The 21,443-nt window shown below is 36.2% G+C and overlaps 1 protein-coding gene across 1 annotated transcript in view; it reads left to right on the top strand.

The window, feature by feature from the left end:
- Positions 1-21,443, top strand: part of LOC126827111 (polyamine-transporting ATPase 13A3) — a 51,962-nt gene that overhangs the window by 4,484 nt on the left and 26,035 nt on the right. The window contains exons 3-10 of the mRNA XM_056102217.1: positions 1,347-1,514; positions 8,650-8,705; positions 14,794-14,928; positions 15,642-15,719; positions 17,722-17,791; positions 18,608-18,742; positions 20,053-20,122; positions 20,938-21,069. Coding sequence (XP_055958192.1) covers positions 1,347-1,514; positions 8,650-8,705; positions 14,794-14,928; positions 15,642-15,719; positions 17,722-17,791; positions 18,608-18,742; positions 20,053-20,122; positions 20,938-21,069 — 844 coding nt within the window. The remainder of the gene's footprint in view (positions 1-1,346; positions 1,515-8,649; positions 8,706-14,793; positions 14,929-15,641; positions 15,720-17,721; positions 17,792-18,607; positions 18,743-20,052; positions 20,123-20,937; positions 21,070-21,443) is intronic.

Consider the following 21,443-nt stretch of genomic DNA (forward strand, 5'->3'; position numbering starts at 1 on the left):
GGCAGGCCTTTCATTGGCAGTCTCCGGTAGTAGCATCAGTGACTAACGGTAAACATCAGCTTTGTCAGCCATTTATTGATTTAATGGACAAGTGTTTTTATCCAAACTGTATCCAAGTCATCCGTGTGTCTACAGAGTTGATTTTGAGCTTGTCATGTAAATAAAGGTCTAATTAATAATTTCTATAACATCTGAAGCAAATTTAGCCCTTAACTAATGTATCTTTAAAAAGAAATGAAACATTTAACTGAATAGAAGTAAGGAAGGCGGCTATTTATTACTACTAGGCCTTTATAAATGCAATATGGTATATTTTAATGATAACCACATGTTCACTAAAGATCATGGTTACACCTACTTGTAATAACCAGTTAACTTCAATAAACAATAGGTACATGTAATGTGATATTTTCTGGTATTTTTTCAGTTTAAAAAACTTAAAACCTTTATTTCAATATTGTTGGGTGTCTGAATGGTTAACGCATTGTTGTTGGATCATAAGGTCTGTCATAAGTCACGTGGTGTGATTTCGATTCACCGCTTGTATGTGACAAGGAGTAGGGTTGCTCGCCCAGCCATGTGGGTTTTAGCCGGGTCCTCCTGTTTCCTCTCACTGCTAAAGACCCCTACGTGCAAGCAAATTATTGAAATAAAATTAAACCATACGTTAGTCCCGAAATGACCTAGTTTGTGTCGAGTGGACATTAAACCCAATTCCTTTCTCTCTCTCTGTTTCCTCGCACTGCTAAAGGCCCCTACATGCCCTACATGCAAGCAAATTATTGAAACAAAATTAAACCATACGTTAGTCCCGAAATGACCTAGTTTGTGTCGAGTGGACATTAAACCCAATTCCTCTCTCTCTCTCTCTGTTTCCTCGCACTGCTAAAGGCCCCTACGTGCCCTACATGCAAGCAAATTATTGAAACAAAATTAAACCATATGTTAGTCCCAAAATGACTTAGTTTGTGTCTAGTGGAGGTTAAACCCCATTCCCCTCTCTCTCTCTCTCTCTCTGTCTGTCTGTCTGTCTGTCTGTCTGTCTCTCTCAATATTGTTATTAATTTATAGACAGAAACCATGCCATATTATGGTCTTCAGTTTGAATCTTACAATCTTCCACATTTCTCAGATGTCTGAAAACTCTAATTGTTGATCAAACTTGTACGTGACAAGGAGTAGGGTCACCTGTCCAGTCTAGTGTGTTTCCTCCTACTGCTTAAGACCACTACGCGCAAACAAATTAAATGTTGAAATAAAATTGAATTATGTGTTAGTCCCAAAATGACCCAGTTTGTGTTGAGTGGAAGTTGAACCCCATTGTGGTATTTTTTTTTTCTTTTTAGGAATGTTATGGTTATAAAAAGGACACCCTTAAAGACATTGTTTTCTTTTTATTGGTGATATTAACCTGTGGACTTCTACTATTAATACTATACTGGAAGCCAGAATTAGAGTGCTATATCAGAAGAAGAAAATGTCCACTATACAAGGCTAAAATTATATTAATAGAGGTAAGTAGATCATATTTTAATAATATCCAATTGTCCATCACTAATCAACGGTGGACTGGGATGGGTGACAAAAACAAAACTGGCTTGATTCACTTTTGCGGCACCTTTGTCGTGTTAGTTAGGCCATTATACTTTCCATTGGATGTCAAGCTACCCTTATACATGTATAGTCTATACAATATTAAATCTTTGATTGGGTGTCTAATTTACTAGTGTTTAATTTCTCAATCACTGTTAAAAGATAAACAACCCAATTGATGTATAATGATTAATTTTTGAACAGAGGTCAGGAAATTACACACTTGTATATTTGACACTCATTATCAAAATTAATCAGTCAGCTTTAAACTGGACACAAGTACAAATTAGTTGTTTGGTGATTTTAAATGATTTTTACGAATTTTTAAACAAAGATTTGATATTACGTGTAAACGAATGTGAAAGAAATTAGTGCTGGATACAAAAGATCAATCGATGTTTAAATCATGGCAATATGCATGTTCCTGAAGCAACATGCATATTGCCATGATTTAAACATCTGGCTGTTGCTTGTTTACTTCACAATTCCCGAACTTATAGCTATGTTATCTATTAACAAATGAGCAGTAGCGTCCAATCAGAGGTTGTGACTTCGCGACCTCCACAGAAACCTTGACATTGAATGAACCTTGAACTTTGCAACTCGATTAGCACAGGTGGACATTTTAGCTTGAAAATGCGAGACTTGGTATTCGTGACGATCGAGGAATCTGATAGGCTCACAAGTTGGGCTTGTACCCATTCGAAATTAGTGCCGCAATATGCAGGGTATTATGTGAAGGCCTTGATAAGATGTACGTAGTTAAAGCGAGATCAAACCTTCTATTGAAGATGGGCAATATGATACTTGACAATCCGGTAGATCGTTTGTCAAAACTTCAAACATTCTTAACATTGCTCAGAATCAATTTGCATGAAGTTATCAATATATCACAAGAACTCTCAGCTCTTTATCTAAATCTTACATAATGCATCTTTGAACATACATAAATCTGCCTATTGCAGGTCTTTCTTTAGGCCTTAAATGTTATATAAACTATTAATTAGACATTAATTAACTTATTCAGACCATAATCAACTCTCGATGTTTATTGGATTAGGTTCCGATTTCCTGTTTGACTTCCATTCATAATTCAATCGCTAAAATCTTGGATTCAGAGTGGATCAATTTGACTTAAATTTTCAGCAAATTCCCTTTACATTATCTAGTTTTTAACTACATGTATTATAGTGAGAACTGCTAGCTCTTTATCTAAATCTTACATAATGAATGTATCTTTACTCATATGATAAAATACCCTCTTTCTTGTGCTAGACGTTAATATGAATGACTGATAGTAATAATAGATAAAATATTTGTAATAGATATTTATCACAAAGTTCATTAAATTAGGTAACTGGACTATAGAGTATACAGACATACAGAGACATAAGACGTCATTTTATATCGGGTGACCCAGAAAACCGCCCAAAAAAACGTATTATACGGTCTATATCATTAACATTTCACATGTCATACAGTACCGAGGAGGGGTTTGGGTGGCCGAATGATTAGCGTGTGCGCGTTGTATTATATGGTCTGTCATTGAGTCAACTGACATGGTTTTGATTTCCCCGGTTGTATGAAACAAGAAGTAAGGTCGCCTACCTATTCAACCTCGTGGGTTTTCTCTGCGTCCTCCAATTTTTTTCCACTGCCAAAAAGACCCCTATGCGCAAGCGCATTATTTGAATAAAATTAAACTATATGTTAGTCCCGAAATGACCTAGATTGTGTCAAGTCGACATTACACCCCATTCCTCTCCTCCCTCTCACTACAAAGACCCCTACGTGCAAACAAATTATTGAAATAAAATTAAACCATATGTTATGATTTTGACGAAACTCGAAATATATAGGATAAAATGGGCGATTCTTGGGTAATACCAAGGTTGTGCACCCTCTAGAAGTCACAATTTTTATCTCATTTTGATGGAACTTGATATACATGTAATCGTTTATATCCCAAAGAGCTGAGATCCTTTTGATATTTGCGCTAATCAACACCTCTTATTGTACAAAAAAAAAACGCTTTTCTGTTCAGTCCATCTCTTGCAAAATGTGGGCGTATCTTGCATTGCAACCACTTGTTTATGTAAACTGTGGTGAATGTGATGTGACGGGTACGGCTAAAGATAATTTGTACTACATGTATGTTAACACTATTTAAAGGATGGACCTACTATTTGCGGTGAATTTGTCAAGCATCCATCCATATTGTACCACATTCGTGATATGGGTACAATACTTTTTGAATGAATCCATATTGCCGGTCCACCTGATATACATAATGTTTATTAATTTGTTAGCTAATCAAATAGTTATCATTAAGTAGGTGTTTTAGGTCTCAGGGGCCATAATCTAGTTACAGTCCGATATGCGTGAATATTAAAAGGAATCAAGATCTTTGGATTATAAACATTTGCATTTCAAGTTTCATCTAAATCAGATAAAAATTGGGATCTCTACTAGTGTGGACAAGCTAAAAACGTGATTTTTCATACAAACAGGGGCCATAATTCATGAAGTTACAGTTCAGTGTATTGCCACCGTTTCCCTGTATTAAATCATTCGTGTGTTTTATTAATAACAAAACAAGTCTTTATTACAAAATCGTTTATTACAAGTTGTTCCTCTAATAGATCACACATCGATCGTTACGTTAACACAGTATGTTAATACGTGACGTTAAGATAAACCGTTCGTTATAAAATATTGAATCGTTCGTTAGAATATGTTAAAAGATAATGTGATGATAGTTTTGATGATAACTACGTTTGATGAGATCAATACGTTAGATGACTACATTTCGTTTTGACGTTTGATGGTTTCTCTACAATAAAAATAATACATTGTTACAATTAAGTATCTAGGATATTAACCTACCCGAGGTTGATATGGTAGAGAACGCGCGGGCGAAGCCCAAGCGTTCTCTACCATATCAATCCGAGGGAGAGTAGGTTTATATCCGACATATACAACGCCATTTCACCCTTAAATTTAATGGGCTCTTCCATTAAAAGGCAACAACGATTGGATAATTGCTCGATAGTTTCCGCCAAATAGCGAAAATTACCGAAGTAATCGCGTGCAATTACGTGCATGTTTTTGTTTATACGTCGCCATTTTGGACTATTGAATTGAAAGCAAAAACAAAATGGATAGTAATACGAAGTCAGGCGAATAATCAATCCTTTTTAGCCAACATATTGACAACGAAATAGATGTGAATGCAAATATCGACGAGGATCTATCCAAAGCCTGCAGAAAATTTGGACCAAAAGGCATTCTTTTCCAAGAATTCTGACAGTGAACCATGATTGAAGGTTTTCAGTATGTTCAGAGAAGGATTTGACCGACTGTTTTAAGTGGACAGTACCCAAAAATACTTTACAAAGGAACTCTTGGGCGATAAATACTTTCAAGTCTTGTAGTGTGTGGAGAAATAATCGCAATGTGGACGAATAGAAAATTCTGAAAGATGTCTTAGACATGGATAACCGATCTAAATACATGTATGTCGATAAGTACAGAAATGAAATGAAATGGAGTTTAACGTCCTACTGTTCTGCTCCTAACCTGGGCTAATGAAGACGGGCATGCGCCATACAGTGTGCTATGAGGGAAATTTTGCCCAGACAGCGGCACTACGGCCTACTCTTATATCAAATTCCAACTGCCAAGGGATCTTTTATGTGCACGCCAATGTGTACACGGGACCTCAGTTTTTCGTCCCGAACGACTAGACAGCTTTCCTTGTCAGCCCCTCCGTCCTGCATCACTGACAAGGAAGAAACACGCCGGAAAATCTGGATGAACTTTCTCGGCCAATGCAGGGATCGAACACCCGACCTCCGTCGATAAGTACGCCATCTTTTTCGGTCCTGAATGTTAGAAACTGTACCATAACAAATTTTAATTGTCAAAAGAATAAAAATTTATTTCTGTGGGTTTTTTTTATTATTTCGATCATCTACGTCATCAGCGGTTGATATGAGCCGAATATATTGACCTGAGATGACGTCATTAGCGGTTGATATGAAATATCAACCTGTCATGACTAAGGCATGACGTCATCAGCGGTTGATATGAACGAATATATCAACCTATGATGATGTCATGACAGGTTGTTATGAGATATAACTTCTATGGACATCAAAGTAAAAACTACCGCCAGTATATATAATAATAACAAGGGTTTAACATTCTGATATCAGAACATCGTTACGTCGGGACTAACATATGGTTTAATTTTATTTCAATAATTCGCTTGCGCGTAGGAATCTTTAGCAGTAGGAGGAAACCGGAGGACCCGGAGAAAACCCACGAGGTTGGACAGGCGACCTTACTCCTTGTCACGTACAACCGGGGATTCGAAACGACGCCAGTCGATTCAATGACAGGCCTTATGATACAGCGTGCACATGCTAACCATTCGGCCATCCAACCACCCTGAGTCATTAGTAAAAGGCCTACGTGTATGTTCATTAGTCAACAGTATTCGTTTAACAGTATATGCATGAATCATAATTATTATGATATTGTTAACCCACTGACCTACATATAAGTTCATGGAGACTATATAGATGACAATAAATGACCACATTATATACTTATCACTATCAGCTGATTATTACACTTTTATATTATAGATAAAAAGATTATGGGACTGTCCTTAAACATACATTATGCAAGAGCTAAATCTGATTATTGCAAGTCTTAATTTAGGCTTCAGATGTTATAGAAATTATAAATTAGATCTTTATTTAAACAACAAGCCCAAAATCAACTCTGTAGACCCACGGATGGCTCGGCTACAGCTCAGATTTAAATAGGATTTCACTAATTGATTAAATCAAATATGATACAACCTGATGAAAATATGTCAGTTAAATCGAGGCTAAATGATAGAGTGTACTTAGCGAGGCCGTTGTAGAGCGTTTCCGTATGCCATTGAAAACTTTACTTGATAATCGAGATATGTAGGTGGAGTTAACACCTGTCAATCAAACGATCAGCCAAGGTGAAGACGCATTTCGCTACCTTTTCTAGTCAAATATTACAACGATGATAACTATGTTCAGAATAAAGTAATTTGACTGAAATTTTCAATATATTCTTCTTTCATCATCTACTTTTAAACTGTTATAGCAAGAATGGCCAACTCTCTAGAAAAATCTCCCATAATGTATCTTTAACCGGTACAATAATTGTCAAGGACTAATTATAATCATTTTATGTGGTACAAAATTGATTAAACAAACATTATGCAAGAGGTAAATCTGCCTATTTCTGGTCTTTCTTTAGGCCTGAAATGTTATCTAAATTATTAATTAGACATTTGAAAAGACCTTAATCAACTCTCAATACCGTCTTATGTGTCGGATTTTCACTGGATTTGAATCCGATTTGCTGCTCAACACTCATTGATGATTTATGCAAGATTGGATAATCGAGACTATTGTAACCTAGTAGGTTACTTCCATAAAATCAGGAACAACCACTGTATATAATCTGGATATGAATTTATTTGACCAGCAAAACTTGGGTTTAATTTATATGACTTGGTTGTTATGGTAAAAAAAATATCGCCACTGGTGACTTATATTAAATAAAAATATGTTGATTTATAACATGTAGGTGTAGCTTAATTAAACACTAAATAAATCCTTAAAACAACTATTCAATAATACTTCTGTTTGTAAAACATTAAAACAATGAAAACATTTAATTATATTGAAACAAGTGTAGGAGACTAGTGTCTGACTATAGGTATTACTGGTCTCAATTTACAATGTATAATATTCTGTTATAATGAAATGACAAGAACTATTTATTTATGAATATACATAACACATGAAAAATATGTCGTCCAAGCATAATGGTCAAATGCTTGGTAATACTATGTTTTTATTGTACTGACTTTAGTAATGATGATCGAGGCTAGGCCTAAAATTCAATCGCTAATATCTTGGTTCAGGATAGAGCAATTTGACTGAAATTTTGAGCATGTTCCCTTTACATTATCTAGTTTTTAACCATTATAATGAGAACTGCCAGCTCTTTATCTAATCTTCCATAATGTATTTTTAAACATAATTTACATCAATACAAAGGCAGGAAAAATACACGACTAAACAAATGATTAATGAAATAATCCTCTGCACTGACTGGGTTAATGAAGGCATACACCATACAGTTTGTGTATGACGGAAATTTGCACGGACAGTTGCAACATGACCTACATGTACTCTTCTATCAAATTCCAACTGTCAGGACCTCGCTTTCTTTGAGTCCTCTGGTTTCCTTCTACAGTTAAAGAACTTTTTGCACAAGCGAATTATTGACATAATGGGGTTATTTATAACAATATTTTATTTCCTGTTGAGTGGATGTTAAACCCCATCTCTCTCACAAAGCATTCTCAGACTTAAGTTAAGAATTTACTCAACTTTCAATCACTGTTTATGAGAAATATCTTTCATCCAGAAACACAAAACTTTGCACATAGTTTCTTATTGATGTATTTGATACATTGAATTTTGCGTAAACCCTTAACTGAAGTCTGAGAATGCTTTCTGAACTTGGGTCCTGGGTCCTTATTCACGAAAACTTAAACTAAGATACAATCGAAATTTTAAGAAATACTGCAATTCGATTGGCTTAGCAGTAAAATCAATTTGCATATATCCAATGAAGTTGCAGTATTTCTTAAAATTTCTGTTGTAACTTAGTTTAAGTTTTCGTGAATATGGGCCCAGGCCCTATGTACATGTACTCATTGGGGTGCACGTAAAAGACCCTTTTTAGTTTTACTGTTGAAAATCAATATAAGAGTAGGCTGTAGTGCTGCTGCCCCTCATAGCACACTATGGCGTATGTAGAAAAGTGGGACGTTAAAAACCGTATAATTAAAAGGGTTACTTGTCTGGATAAGCAGTTTTGACGTTCACGTCCAAACGACTCAATATTTTGAGCTGAAATTTTGAGACAAGGTAAATACACCATTCCTCTATATTTTGCCCCTTTAATGGTATGTTTTATTTCCTATTACAGAATCATGTGGGTCAATTTACTGTTACAGCTGTTCAGTGTTATATACAAGAACAAGAGTAAGTTTATGTAATCTATTTATTACTCACTAGCAGGATACCCAACTTCGCCTGGGGACCTAAATTCGCCAGGGGCCCAATTTCGCCAAGGGCCTAAATTTGATGGACTAAAACATTCACAGAGTTATGCTGGTTAATTTGATACCACATATATTGGGGTGGATTGCGATGACGAAGCATAATGGACAGGCTTGAAACATACTCACAGCATGATTTTATTTATATATAGATTGTCCGGAGATGTAGCACAACTGCCGGTAGGACAACTTCCCGTGGGACAAATTCCTGACGGAACAAATTCACGTGGGACTTCTGCCCGCTGGACATCTAATGGTGGCGTCAACTTTTGGCTGGACAATTAATGGCGGGGTCAACTCAGCGGGGACAATTAAGGGCGGAGACAACTATATTTTAACAACTCATTGGCCCCTAATTACGGAATTATCAGTTTATCCCCTGTCCTTGTTAGTTACCATTGTAAAGGGTCGATAACGGGAGAACTGCTGAATTGACAAAAAACATAACAAATACAAAAGACAAACAATATGGCCGACAGTTGTGCCACACACAGTTATTCTGCTTGCAATATTATAATATAATAAAACTAACTGTATTCACAAAATCACACTTACACGTCATGTAGTATATAAATTTATAAAAAACAAAACAACTACAGGTATTAGAGGTAATAAAATTATAGATATTATTATTTCCTTCTAATCATAACTCTGCGAAATAAAAAGACTGAGTGTGTCGATTGAACTTAAATTTGTGGTCATTTCTTCTATTGGTTTTTGTTTCCTCCTACTGCTAATGACCCCAACTTGCACGCGACGTATTGAAATAAAATTGAACCATATGTCTCATGACATGAACTTCATACACAGATCATGGTGTATGTCAAGGTGACATTTTCTCATGTGAATAAATGTTTAATATAACAACTTGGTGTATGATTCACATTTTATATACATCTATATGTATATACATGTATATCAAAATATTAGAACAATTGTAAAGCTGCACTACTTTGTTTCACGGTAAATGATGAAAAGATAAAAAAAAGGGGGTATGCCAACCCAAACTGATTTCAACACTGGTTTAATAACATTTTAACATTTTAAAGTACTTTTCGTCCGTCTTGGGACTATTCATAAATAATGTTATTGTATATAGATGGACAGTATAGTATATTTATACATATTTACATAGTAACACTGTGGTTTTAATTGGCTATGCTATAGTTACCATTGTCTATGGTTACAAAGTATATCGGATGTACGCATATATATAACGTAGCCCAGGAAATACAAGTGCTCTATTTAAAGTGGATTCAATCAAAAGTACATGTATTGTACCTACATCATTCACATTTTAGATGTCGTACAATATGGAAGTTTGATAAATTCAATCAAAATTGTAGGTCCAGCGCTCAAATCGCAAATAGTGTTTTAAAGAAGAAAGAAAAAAAAAAAGGTCAAATTATGCTTTGCCAGACTGAGAAGTCGCATGACAATCACCTCAGTTTACGTAAACAAATTGTCAACATGTCTCATTCTCGCTCATACATGTAGACAGTTCTATTTGAGCGATGGACCTACAATTTTGAGTGAATTTGTCAAAATTGTACAACATTTGAAACGTTATTTATATAGGTATAAAATATATTTCTTTAATTATTCCACTTTAAGTTAAACATTCATTATGCAAGAGCTTGGTCTTTCTTTTGGCCTGAAATGTTATCTAAATTATTAACTAGACATTAATTAACTTATCCAGACCATAATCAACTTTCAATGTCATCGCTAGCCTGCAATATTTACTGGATTTGAATCCAATCTGCTGCTCAACGCTCATTGATGATTAAATCCAAAAATGGATAATCAAGACTTTGTTTTTTATCATACCGACTTTAGTAATGATGATCGAGGCTAGGCCTAGAATTCAATGGCTAATGTCTCGGTTCATAGTGGAGCAATTTGACTGAAATTTTCAGCATATTCCCTTTACATTATCTAGTTTTTAACTATTGTAATGAGAACTGTGAGCTCTTCATCCAATCTCCCTTTAAATAGTGTACTCGATTTTTCTGCCCGCATGCCATATATTATTGTCACATGTTAGTAATTATATACTATTCAAAAAAAGTAGGGGATATTTGATTTTGGGGGCATAATACTAAAATATGCAAATGACTACGAAAAAAGTCACTATAGAACCTAACAGAAGAAACATTTCCAGTTACATGTGACGCCCAAACGCACCAATAGCTACCGCATGGAATGCAGGTGATGCTTGGGATCATCATGGGGGTCCAACCCAAGATTTGCACGACTCTGACTTTGAATGTTACAGTCATTGTGGCATTAAATTCCAGGGTGGAAACATCAGTTTAATTGTTTTAGTGACCAGAAAACAAATTTTGATATGCGTCGGCTTACCCAAAATGAAAGGTTACGTGCCCTTGGCATGCTACAGATCGGCACAACACAAGCGGTTGTGGCGCGGACGATGAATGTTTCTCAGTCTGTCATAAGCAGGCTATGGTCCAGATACCGTGATACACAATCTGTACACGACAGACCACGCTCAGGTCGACCAAGGGCGACAACTCAAGCCCAGGATCGATTTATCCGTACCTTGGCCTTGAGAAATCGTGTCATCACAGCAAATCAGATCAGCGCTCGTCTTCAAACAGACACTGGTGTGAGAGTGAGTGGCCAGACGATTCGGAATTGACTGCATAGGGGTCACCTTCGCGCCCGACGTCCTCGCGTGATTCCTTGTTTGAGAGATCATCCCATTCAGGCAAGACGTCGTTGGTGTAGGGATTGTCAACACTGGGATAATCGACGCTGGAGCAATGTGATGTTTTCAGATGAGTCAAGGTTCACTGTTGATTTATTGGACAGACGTAGGAGGGTGTGGCGTTGTCGAAACGAGCGCTTCCAAGATGTTAACGTCATCAGACATGATCGATTTGGGGGTGGTTCTGTTATGGTGTGGGGAGGCATCACTGTTGCTGGAAGAACGGCTTTACATGTTGTTGCAGGGCGTGTTACAGGCCAGTACTACCGGGACAACATCTTGGCAGTCCATGTTGTGCCGTTCGCACGACGTCATGGCCGCCGTTTCATCTTCCAGGATGACAACACAAGATGTCACAGGGCCAGGATCGTTACAGGTTACCTCCAACAACAGAACATCACCACATTACCTTGGCCAGCTCTGAGTCCCGACCTCTCCCCCATCGAGCATGTCTGGGACATGCTTGGACAGAGGTTACGTCAACGTCAACAACGTCCTGCCAATTTCCAAGAACTTGCTGCTGCGTTGCAACAGGAATGGGACAATCTGGACCAAAATGACCTTAGACGTCTCATTAGGAGTATGCCACCTCGGATCAATGCTTGTTTGGCAAACAGAGGAGGATTTACCCGTTACTGACATGGTTGTGATGCTGTGGTAACTTTGCTGTTTGACCCCGGGTATCATTTTACCCTTATAATGGTCAGTCTGTGCCTTACTTAGTCTAACGATCATTTGGAATAAATCGATGAATGTGAACTTCATTTCATTTTGTCATTTGTTTCTTCGTCAGTTTTATTAGGTGACTTTAATAACACTTAAAAATCAAATATCCCCTACTTTTTTTGAATAGTATAGTATGGTCATTTATATTTAAATACAACTTCTGGAAACTATAGTAATTACATATACATGTATAGGCTACTCAACTCGGTTCAGTAATTACTAATATTAACACATGTATACCAATAGATTTATCAGTCAAGTTTTGGGTTCAAATCTTTTGATAGGCCTCTGTTTACTCTGAATCCATGAGTAAGGTATCGGCCCACGAAGTCCTGGGTATAATACCAGTGTCTGCCAATAAACAACTGTCAAGGAAAAGGGTCCAATCTCGTGGGTTTACTCCAGGTTCTCCGGTTTCCTCCCACTGCTAAAGACCCCTGCGCACAATCAAATTATTGAAATAAAATTTAACCATGTGTTAGTCCCGAAATGACCTAGTTTGTGTCGAGTGGGCGTTAAACCCCATTTCTCTCTCTCTCCCACTGCTAAAGACCCCTGTGTCGAGTGGACGTTAAACCCCATTTCTCTCTCTCTCTCTCTCTGTGCCAAGAAATGTTCCTCTCAGTTATCCAACAGAAGGCTTAGGGCCTTATATAAGGCCTAGCTCACACCTCACCGTACAGGCGCTTACAGACAGTCTAGCACAGACTACGGAGGAAATTTTAGTAAACTTATGCTTGAGACTTACGTATCACTTGCATGTTTTCGGCACCGTAGAAATCACACTTACGGCAGGTTGTAAGCTGGGCTTAAGGAACATTCATTGCATCAGACCGAAAACTGAGGTCTTGTGTACACTTTAGTGTGCACAAAATCGAACCCTTGACAGTTGGGATTCTCAAAAGAGTAAGCAGAAAAGCTATCCATATAAATTTTCCGGTATATAATAAATAACATTGCATGGCAGAAACCCGTCAAAATTGAATCCCGAACGGTTAGCACAAGCATACTGTATCACAAGGTCTGTCATTGAGTCCACTGGCATGGTTTCGATTCCCCGGTTGTATGTGACAAGGAGTAGCGTCGCCTTTTCAACCTCATGGGTTTTATCCAGGTCCGCCGATTTTCACCCACTGCTAAAGACCCCTACGTGCAATTAAATTATTGAAATAAAATTGAACCATATGTTAGTCCCGAAATGACCTAGTTTGTGTCATCGGACCTTAAACCCCATCTCTTTTCTCTCTTATAAACTCGTTTGATATTAAACATATGTGAAAGAAATTAGTGCTACATACACAAGATTAAATGATACCTGGGTTACAGTGTAAAGACCCCTTACGCACAATCAAATTATTGAAATAAATTTCAACAAAATGTTCAGTCCCAAAATGACCTAGTTTGTGTCAAGTGGACGTTAAACCCCATCTCTCTCTCTCTCTCTCTCTTATAAAAAACTCATCTTCGTTGAACCCGTTTGTGCAGAAAGTAGATTGTTAAAGTCAATTTTATTTGTCATGTCAACTATATAAAATATTAACTCATGTACAGCTGTCGGTCAAGTCAGACAGCTGTCTGCCGTCTAACACACCCTGTATTATTCAATGTTTAACGAAACATATATAAAACATCATATATAAATCATGTATTTTAACACAGGTAATTTATAGTCAATAAAAATATATGGATATAATAAACCCAATATAGAAACTTTTGATGAATGAATTTCATGTATAGAATTTTGAAATTGATGTTTGAAAGCAAAAGGATGAATTGAATGGATGTGATGTTATTCGTGATTTGTCAATGCTTCTGTGTTATCTATTGGTTTTCTTGGTGGGATGGGGTGTGGATATTATTTGACTTAAGGGCGTATTATCCAGTGTCTTTCACATCCAATCTATATTGATGTTGTTCTTGGGGGTGGGGGTGGTGGAATTATTTGACTTTAGGGCGTAAAGCTCTAACTTGATATTATTCAGAGCCTTTGACATTACTTAGTCCTATCCAATCAATATTCATGATGTTATCTTACCATGAAAATATCAGATCTTGATATCCCCTAATTAGTCAACAAGGACATGGAATCTATATCTATAAGTCAGTGCACAAGTGAAATGTCAGACCATTTCTACCTCTGTTTAGACTGGACTAACCAGGCGGTAGCAACCTCCACCCAATTTGGACTGCTCATATATTTTGATAATAAAACTGATTAGACATTACAATACATGTAAGTTTTAAAAAATGAATGTAAATATAACTGATGTTGTTATTAAATATATATGTAATATAACTTATATAGTAAGTGTTATTAAAATAGATAAAATATAAGTTGCTAGCGGTTGACCCATCGTAGCATGGGTATAACCATGAACCGAGAGTGGTAGTCCATCGCCTCCAGGCCTATGTTACTCCCCAGTCTGAGCTACCTCTATACACCAAATGTCGGCCTCGGGACAGCCCTAGTGTAATCGCCAGCCCTGAACGACAGTCACAAATATTAGTACGGTATACATATAGATAATGTTTTTACTTTGATTTACTGTTTCAGATGTGACGATGGGATATCTGCACCATCAGAGAATACTGATCTTGTCTCCTATAATGACACAACGGTTCGTTACTTTGACTTTCATCATGTTCGCTATATATGGGATAAAAATCAACATATTTATAAAATATTGGAGTAAGTATAATATTATTCTCATTATTTACTGTTTGGTGGTCGCTTGGTTTAACATGTACATGTACACTTTAGATCATGTGGTCAAAGTTCCAGATTTTCCGGCGTGGTTCCCCCTTGTCAGTGATGCAGGACGGAGGGCCTGACAAGGACAGTTGACTAGTCATTCGGATGGGACGGAAAAAAACGAGGTTCCGTGCATACTTTGGCATGCACGTGAAATATCCCTTGGCAGTTGGAATTCAATATAAGAGTAGGTCATAGTGCTGCTGCTGGGCAAACTGTATGGCGTATGCCCGTCTTCATTAGCCCAGTCGGAGCAGAACAGTAGGACGTTAAACCCCAGTTCATTTCATATCATCTCGGTTGTAGCCACAAAGATTCAATGGGTTTGTGGTTCATTAACTTTGATGGGCCTCGTTTTCGATCTCGAGAAAGTTCCTCCTGTCTGGTTTATCCTTGTCATGGGTGTAGGACGAAGGGGCTGGCAAAGGACAGTGTATAGTCATTTGGGTGGGACGAAAAATCAATAGAGATCACATGAGAAACGCAATGGAAACTTTTGTATTAGTCTGATTATTATTATTATAAATTATTTTTATTCGAAATTTTAATTCTTCAACCAATATTAGATCTCAATTATCAACTCCATTTGCTGGTGAAATATTAAAATAATTAATATATACATGATCAATATGTGATAATTCTATTTATAGAGACTTGTCATGTGGAGTTAAATGTTCAGCAATCCATGATAAATATCATGGACTCAGTGAACAGGAACAAGCTGAAAGGTAGTTTATATTTACATTTAGATAAGGCCCTACACATGTATAATAAACAATCTGTTTAGATAAGGCCCTACACATGTTTTATTAACATTCTGTTTAATCAGACACTCCCACATCTCTTGCAACGGACCGTGTGACCTGTTTTTATTTGAAAAAATATAAAAAAATTTAAACGTCTCATTTATTTCCAGAAATATACACGGTTAAACCTCACCGCATTCTCATTTATTAGCGCACGTAAAGGGTCAATCTCAATTATATTTTGTATTAAAAGTCCTTATAAAATCCTCTTAGGCCCATTAACTAACTCAATATACGTGATAGTTTTCAAACAATTTAAACCCTTTGGTCTTCATCAGGAAATGGAGACCGATGTCCCATGCTGTATTATACTGTTCTAAATAAAACAAGACTTTTATTTTATAAAAATAATGTGTAGTTAAAATTTACCTTTCTATACACCTCGGTTGTACGTGACAAGGAGTAGGGTCGTCTGTCCAACCTCATGGGTTTTCTGCGGGTCCTTCGGTTTCCTCTCACTGCTAAAGACCCCTACGTGCAAGCAAATTATTAAAATATAATAGAGCCATATGTAGGGTGACCCACCATAAATAAATATCTCCATATATCTCGACAATTACGCCACAATACTTATATATATGCCAAGCCTCAAATCAGTTCCACACAATTATAGTCACTAAATAAACGATCATGTTGTACTTAATAAGCTATGGCCATTAATCACGTATAAATAATAGACTGAAAACTGGTTCCAAGAGTCGTCCATAACATCCAGACACTTTTGAGTAAAAGATAGGTTACGTGCCCTTGTTTTGAAATTAGTCTCGCTTAACCAGTCTATCGACCATTCTACGTCTGATTGACAGGTCGGGATAATCAAGACTACTTTTTTACGAAACATAACAGAAAGCTAGAACAAGAAATTGAATTTAGAAATAAGCATGTGAGGTAGCTCAACAATCGTTTTAAGAAGCTTGTAAAAGTAAAATGAAACTACTGCTAGTATCATGTTCTTGCCTAACCTGAGTGTTTCAGAGATATTATTTGTACTAAACCAAAAGATGCCGCTCTTAACGGTACAGTTAATGATAAAGCGATTTAAAAAATGAAACGAACGTAATTTCTAAATCTGCTGTAATAACCAAGAAGCTTAATTTTACTGCTATTCAAAATCGTCAACAATAAATTTTTTACGGCTGTAATAGTTGATAGATTTGTAGAGAATTGCACATGCCATGGCTATTTATAGTATCATACTGTCAGAAAGTTGGTCTCGGCACGGCGAATGTGCACGCTTCAGTGGTAGTCTCAAACTATCAGCGGTGGACTGTATTTCTGTGAGTACATGGGCCACCCTACCATATGTTAGTCCCGAAATGACCTAGTTTGAATTTGTGTCTATGGACATTTAACCCCATTTCTCTCTTTATTACCATGAAAGCTGTTGTTGACTAGAAGCATAGATCAGGATAAATTAATGTTCAATTCTTACAACTTACTATACAGTACATCTCGTTAAACATTTATCTATTGGAAATATTTTACTTTCTATACATATGCGTCAAACATTTATCTATTGGAAATATTTTGCTTTCTATATTTATGTGTCCATTTATTACTGTGAATGCTGTTGACTAGAAGCATACATCAGAATAAATTAATGTTAGGCAATACAAAATAAATATTTTTGTTCTCGAACAGTCCTTCAAAAATATCTCTGGATCCTCCAGTTCCCTCCTTCTGCTAAAGACCTCTGTGTGCAAGCGATTTATTGAACCATATGTTAATCCTGAAATGAACTACTTTGTGTCCACTGAAATCTCTCTCTCTCTCTCGCTCGCATTTTGTTATAATACATGTCTGGTAACAAGTTAAAAATATTGTGCATCGCTTCTATACCGGTCTGATATTTTGTCAGAAACCGCTAAAATCGATATGTCCAGGTGTTAATTTATATGTTATCTAGATATTGTTATGTTTACAGAATTGGTATTCATGGACCTAATGCTATTGATATAGAAGTCAAGTCATACTGGAGATTATTTATTGAGGAAGTAAGTTCCAGGGGTTGAATGGCCAAATGGTTAATGTGTGCGTGTGATATCATAAGGTCTGTCATTGAGTCAACTGGTGTGGTTTTGATTTCCCGGTTGTACATGACAATGAGTAGGGTCGCCTGTCCAACCTCTTTGGTTTTCTCTGGGTCCTCTATGTGCAAGCAAATTATTGAAATGAAATTAAACCATGTTAATCCCGAAATGACCTAGTTTGTGTCAAGTGGACGTTAGACCCCATATCTCTCTCACCCCGGGGGTTGTAGACGATTTGGGATATAATACCAATATTCTTTTCCATTTATTAAAAGTTTGTTTACGTCACTTTTTATCATCTAAAACCAGGTCTTTATGTGGTCTGTCATGGGAAGCTAAAGGAACTGTTAATAGCATCCTTTTTTTTCTTCGCATCGCAATAAAAATTAAGATTTTGTGACACGATCTGCAGCATAGCATAACAATGTATTCTTGACAAATAAACACTTACCAATCAAGAATATGAAACCGTCAAATAAAATAGCACTGCTGTGGTTAAATTGGCAAGTCATAAAGAAATGTCTTACATCAATCTTACAGTTATTGATTATGTTGTTTCAGACTGAGGTCTCGTGTAAACATTGGCGTGCACGTAAAAGAACCATTGACAATTGCAATTCGAATTAAGCGTAGCTATCCTGGCAAAATATCTCTTAATACCGTACACGCTGTATTGTGTAAGCCCCCGTCCTCAATAGCAGGGTCAAAAGCAGTAAAATATGACGTTAAACCCCTTTTCAAAAAAAAAAAATTTGTTTGAGTATGTTTATTTATTTTCAGGTGTTGAATCCCTTCTATATATTTCAAATAGCCAGTATTGTACTGTGGGGTTTTGATGAATATTATTATTATGCTAGCTGTATATTTGCTATATCAGTAGTTTCTATATGTATCAGTCTCTATGCAACAAGAAAGGTAGGCAACATACTGTTTTACAATCATCTATATATACTCGTCAAAAAAAGTAGGGGATATTCAGAAACAATACAAAACTGCGGAAATGCACTGCTGCTTTTATTAGAGGTAACCAGTGTATGTTAATAACAGGCCAATTGCCTAGACATGAACATAAACAGTTCATATAGGCGACTTATCTGACGGCCCCATTTAACTCGCAAAGAGATACACCGTCAAAAGTGAAAATGGATGTTTTTGATTTTTGTCTTAATAATGAGTAATTGCTCCACCAATCCTCAGACATTCAGCAACTCGTCGTAGCATGCTCCTAATCAACCGTCCAATCACGATTTGGGACAATCTGACCCACTCCTCTTGCAGTGTTGTCGGTTAACGTTGACGTCGACGAGCACGTCTCACGATCAAATTAAACGTAACAAACTAAAGCAAAGATACGCTAAACAGTAAATATTATACAAGAACCGATATGAAAGCAAACATGGATAGATAAACCAACACGCGGCAGTTTTCATCAACCCTTCCTTGAAGTGTCAAATTTGACAATGAACCCCTTGCATGTGTATGACGCTATTACGTGTCGCACGTGCAGCTCAGTGTTTCTATTGAGGCGATAAGTTCTTCATCTGTGAACATACTCTCAAAGCATGTCAAATGTCCATGACTATTTATCATATCGCAACCTGCATAGGTATTTGCATTTCAATATCCCCTACTTTTTTTGAAGAGTATATTATAGCAACCTTTACTATAAAAATTCTGTTTTTTCACACTGTCAAGTTCCCGGCTAGAATATCCGTCTTTTCCCATTTGATTTCATGCTGCGGGTTGGATACCTTTTCATTATGGAAACCTTTACTAAAAAAACATACTAAACCTTCATTATGGAAACCTTTAACGTAAAAAAAACAACAACATAATACACCTTCATTATGGAAACCTTTACTATAAATACATAATAAACCTCCATCATGGAAACCTTTACTATAAAAAAAACCCAACATAATACACCTTCATTATGGAAACCTTTACTATAAAAAACATCATAATACACCTTCATTATGGAAACCTTTACTATAAAAAAAAACAACATAATACACCTTCATTATGGAAACCTTTACTATAAAAAAAAAACATAAAAAATCTTCACTATAAATGAAAAAACATAATAAACCTTCATTATGGAAACCTTTACTATCAAAAAAACATAATCGATCCTCATTATGGAAACCTTTACTATAAAACCTTTATTTAAAAAAAAACCCACAAGATACCCTGATTATGTAAACCTATATTTATTGTATTTTTAGCAAACAGTGACATTACGAAATATGGTTTCAACTGTTAAATCTAATATAACTGTATGTAGAGGAAATGATGGTAAGTAAAGGAAAAGGGGAAGATAAGTCAACAATCCTTGTTCAACAATAGTACCAGTTGGTACAAACAGAGATATACAGACAGGTCACAATTCTATGGAATACAATTACTGCTTATTACTGAGCTATGTTTCAACTAGGCTTCTCTAGTCATTATTAAACGTTGCTCAGTAATAAGCAGTAATTGTATTCCTTAGAATTGTGACCTGTATAGTCCAGTTCAATTACTAAATGCCATTGAAACAAAAGACTCTAAAGATGTATTTTGCAAGCAGTAAATCAGTCCAGGGCAGGTCTTTATTGTTGCTTCAAATGTTATATAATCTATTTTTTAGACATTTATTCACATGGCAAGCCTATAATCTGCATTAAACACTGAAATATTCTGGTACCGGTCCGAAATGTCACATTCAGACAGCTTTATGCTAATTATATAGTACATAAAGATACTGTTCGTATTATATATATACTAATGTCCAAAAGAAAGTATGCACTGTGCAATTCGTCCTGCTTCAAACAAAGTCGTTTTTCCATTATATGCGGTACGTGGGTACGATGTCAATTTGTTTTGCTATTTAATTGCTTAGAAATATTGAGTTTGGACGCATGAGAGATGTTCAGTGTAGTTTTAACACATTTTGTTGATTCAAACAAAATTTACACATATTTTTAGTGTGTATACTTTCTTTTGGACATTAGTATAGTAATACTATTAGTATTCAAAGATACTGTTCGTATTATACAGTAATGGTATTAGTATTCGAAGAGCTTGTTTTTATTATACGGTATATGAAGATATTGTTTTGATTATTATAGTATATGAAGAGATAGCTACAGCTAAGCTAGTACCTGGTGATATGATTGTTATACCAACCCATGGTTGTATTATGACTTGTGATGCTGTGTTAGTGGCAGGAACATGTATAGTTAATGAGAGTATGTTAACAGGTTAGTGTCACAGGCCTTTGATCTTGTTATTGTCAGGTATGTTTTCGGTTATGTTGTTTCAATTTGTCTATATATGTATTGATGTATTAGCTTGATAACTTCTCTACGATATCACCCATGGTGGAAGTGGACGAAAATTCCATGAATGAACGAACACGCTTGTTAACGTTGAGAGAATACTCTTGGAAGCGTCGCCAAAACGTTTTATTAGTACAGTATAGCTGTTTTCCATTAGTATTATGGGGTTTTTTTTTTTTCACTTCAGTGGACTTGTCACTTACGAAATCTGAATACTACAACATTCTGTGAAATCTGTCATCACTTTCATGTCCCATTTATTTCGTTATTACTTCAACCAAAAAGGGTTTGAATAT

The sequence above is a fragment of the Patella vulgata genome, chromosome 7 (genome assembly GCF_932274485.2).
Source record: "Patella vulgata chromosome 7, xgPatVulg1.2, whole genome shotgun sequence".
NCBI lineage: Eukaryota > Metazoa > Mollusca > Gastropoda > Patellidae > Patella > Patella vulgata.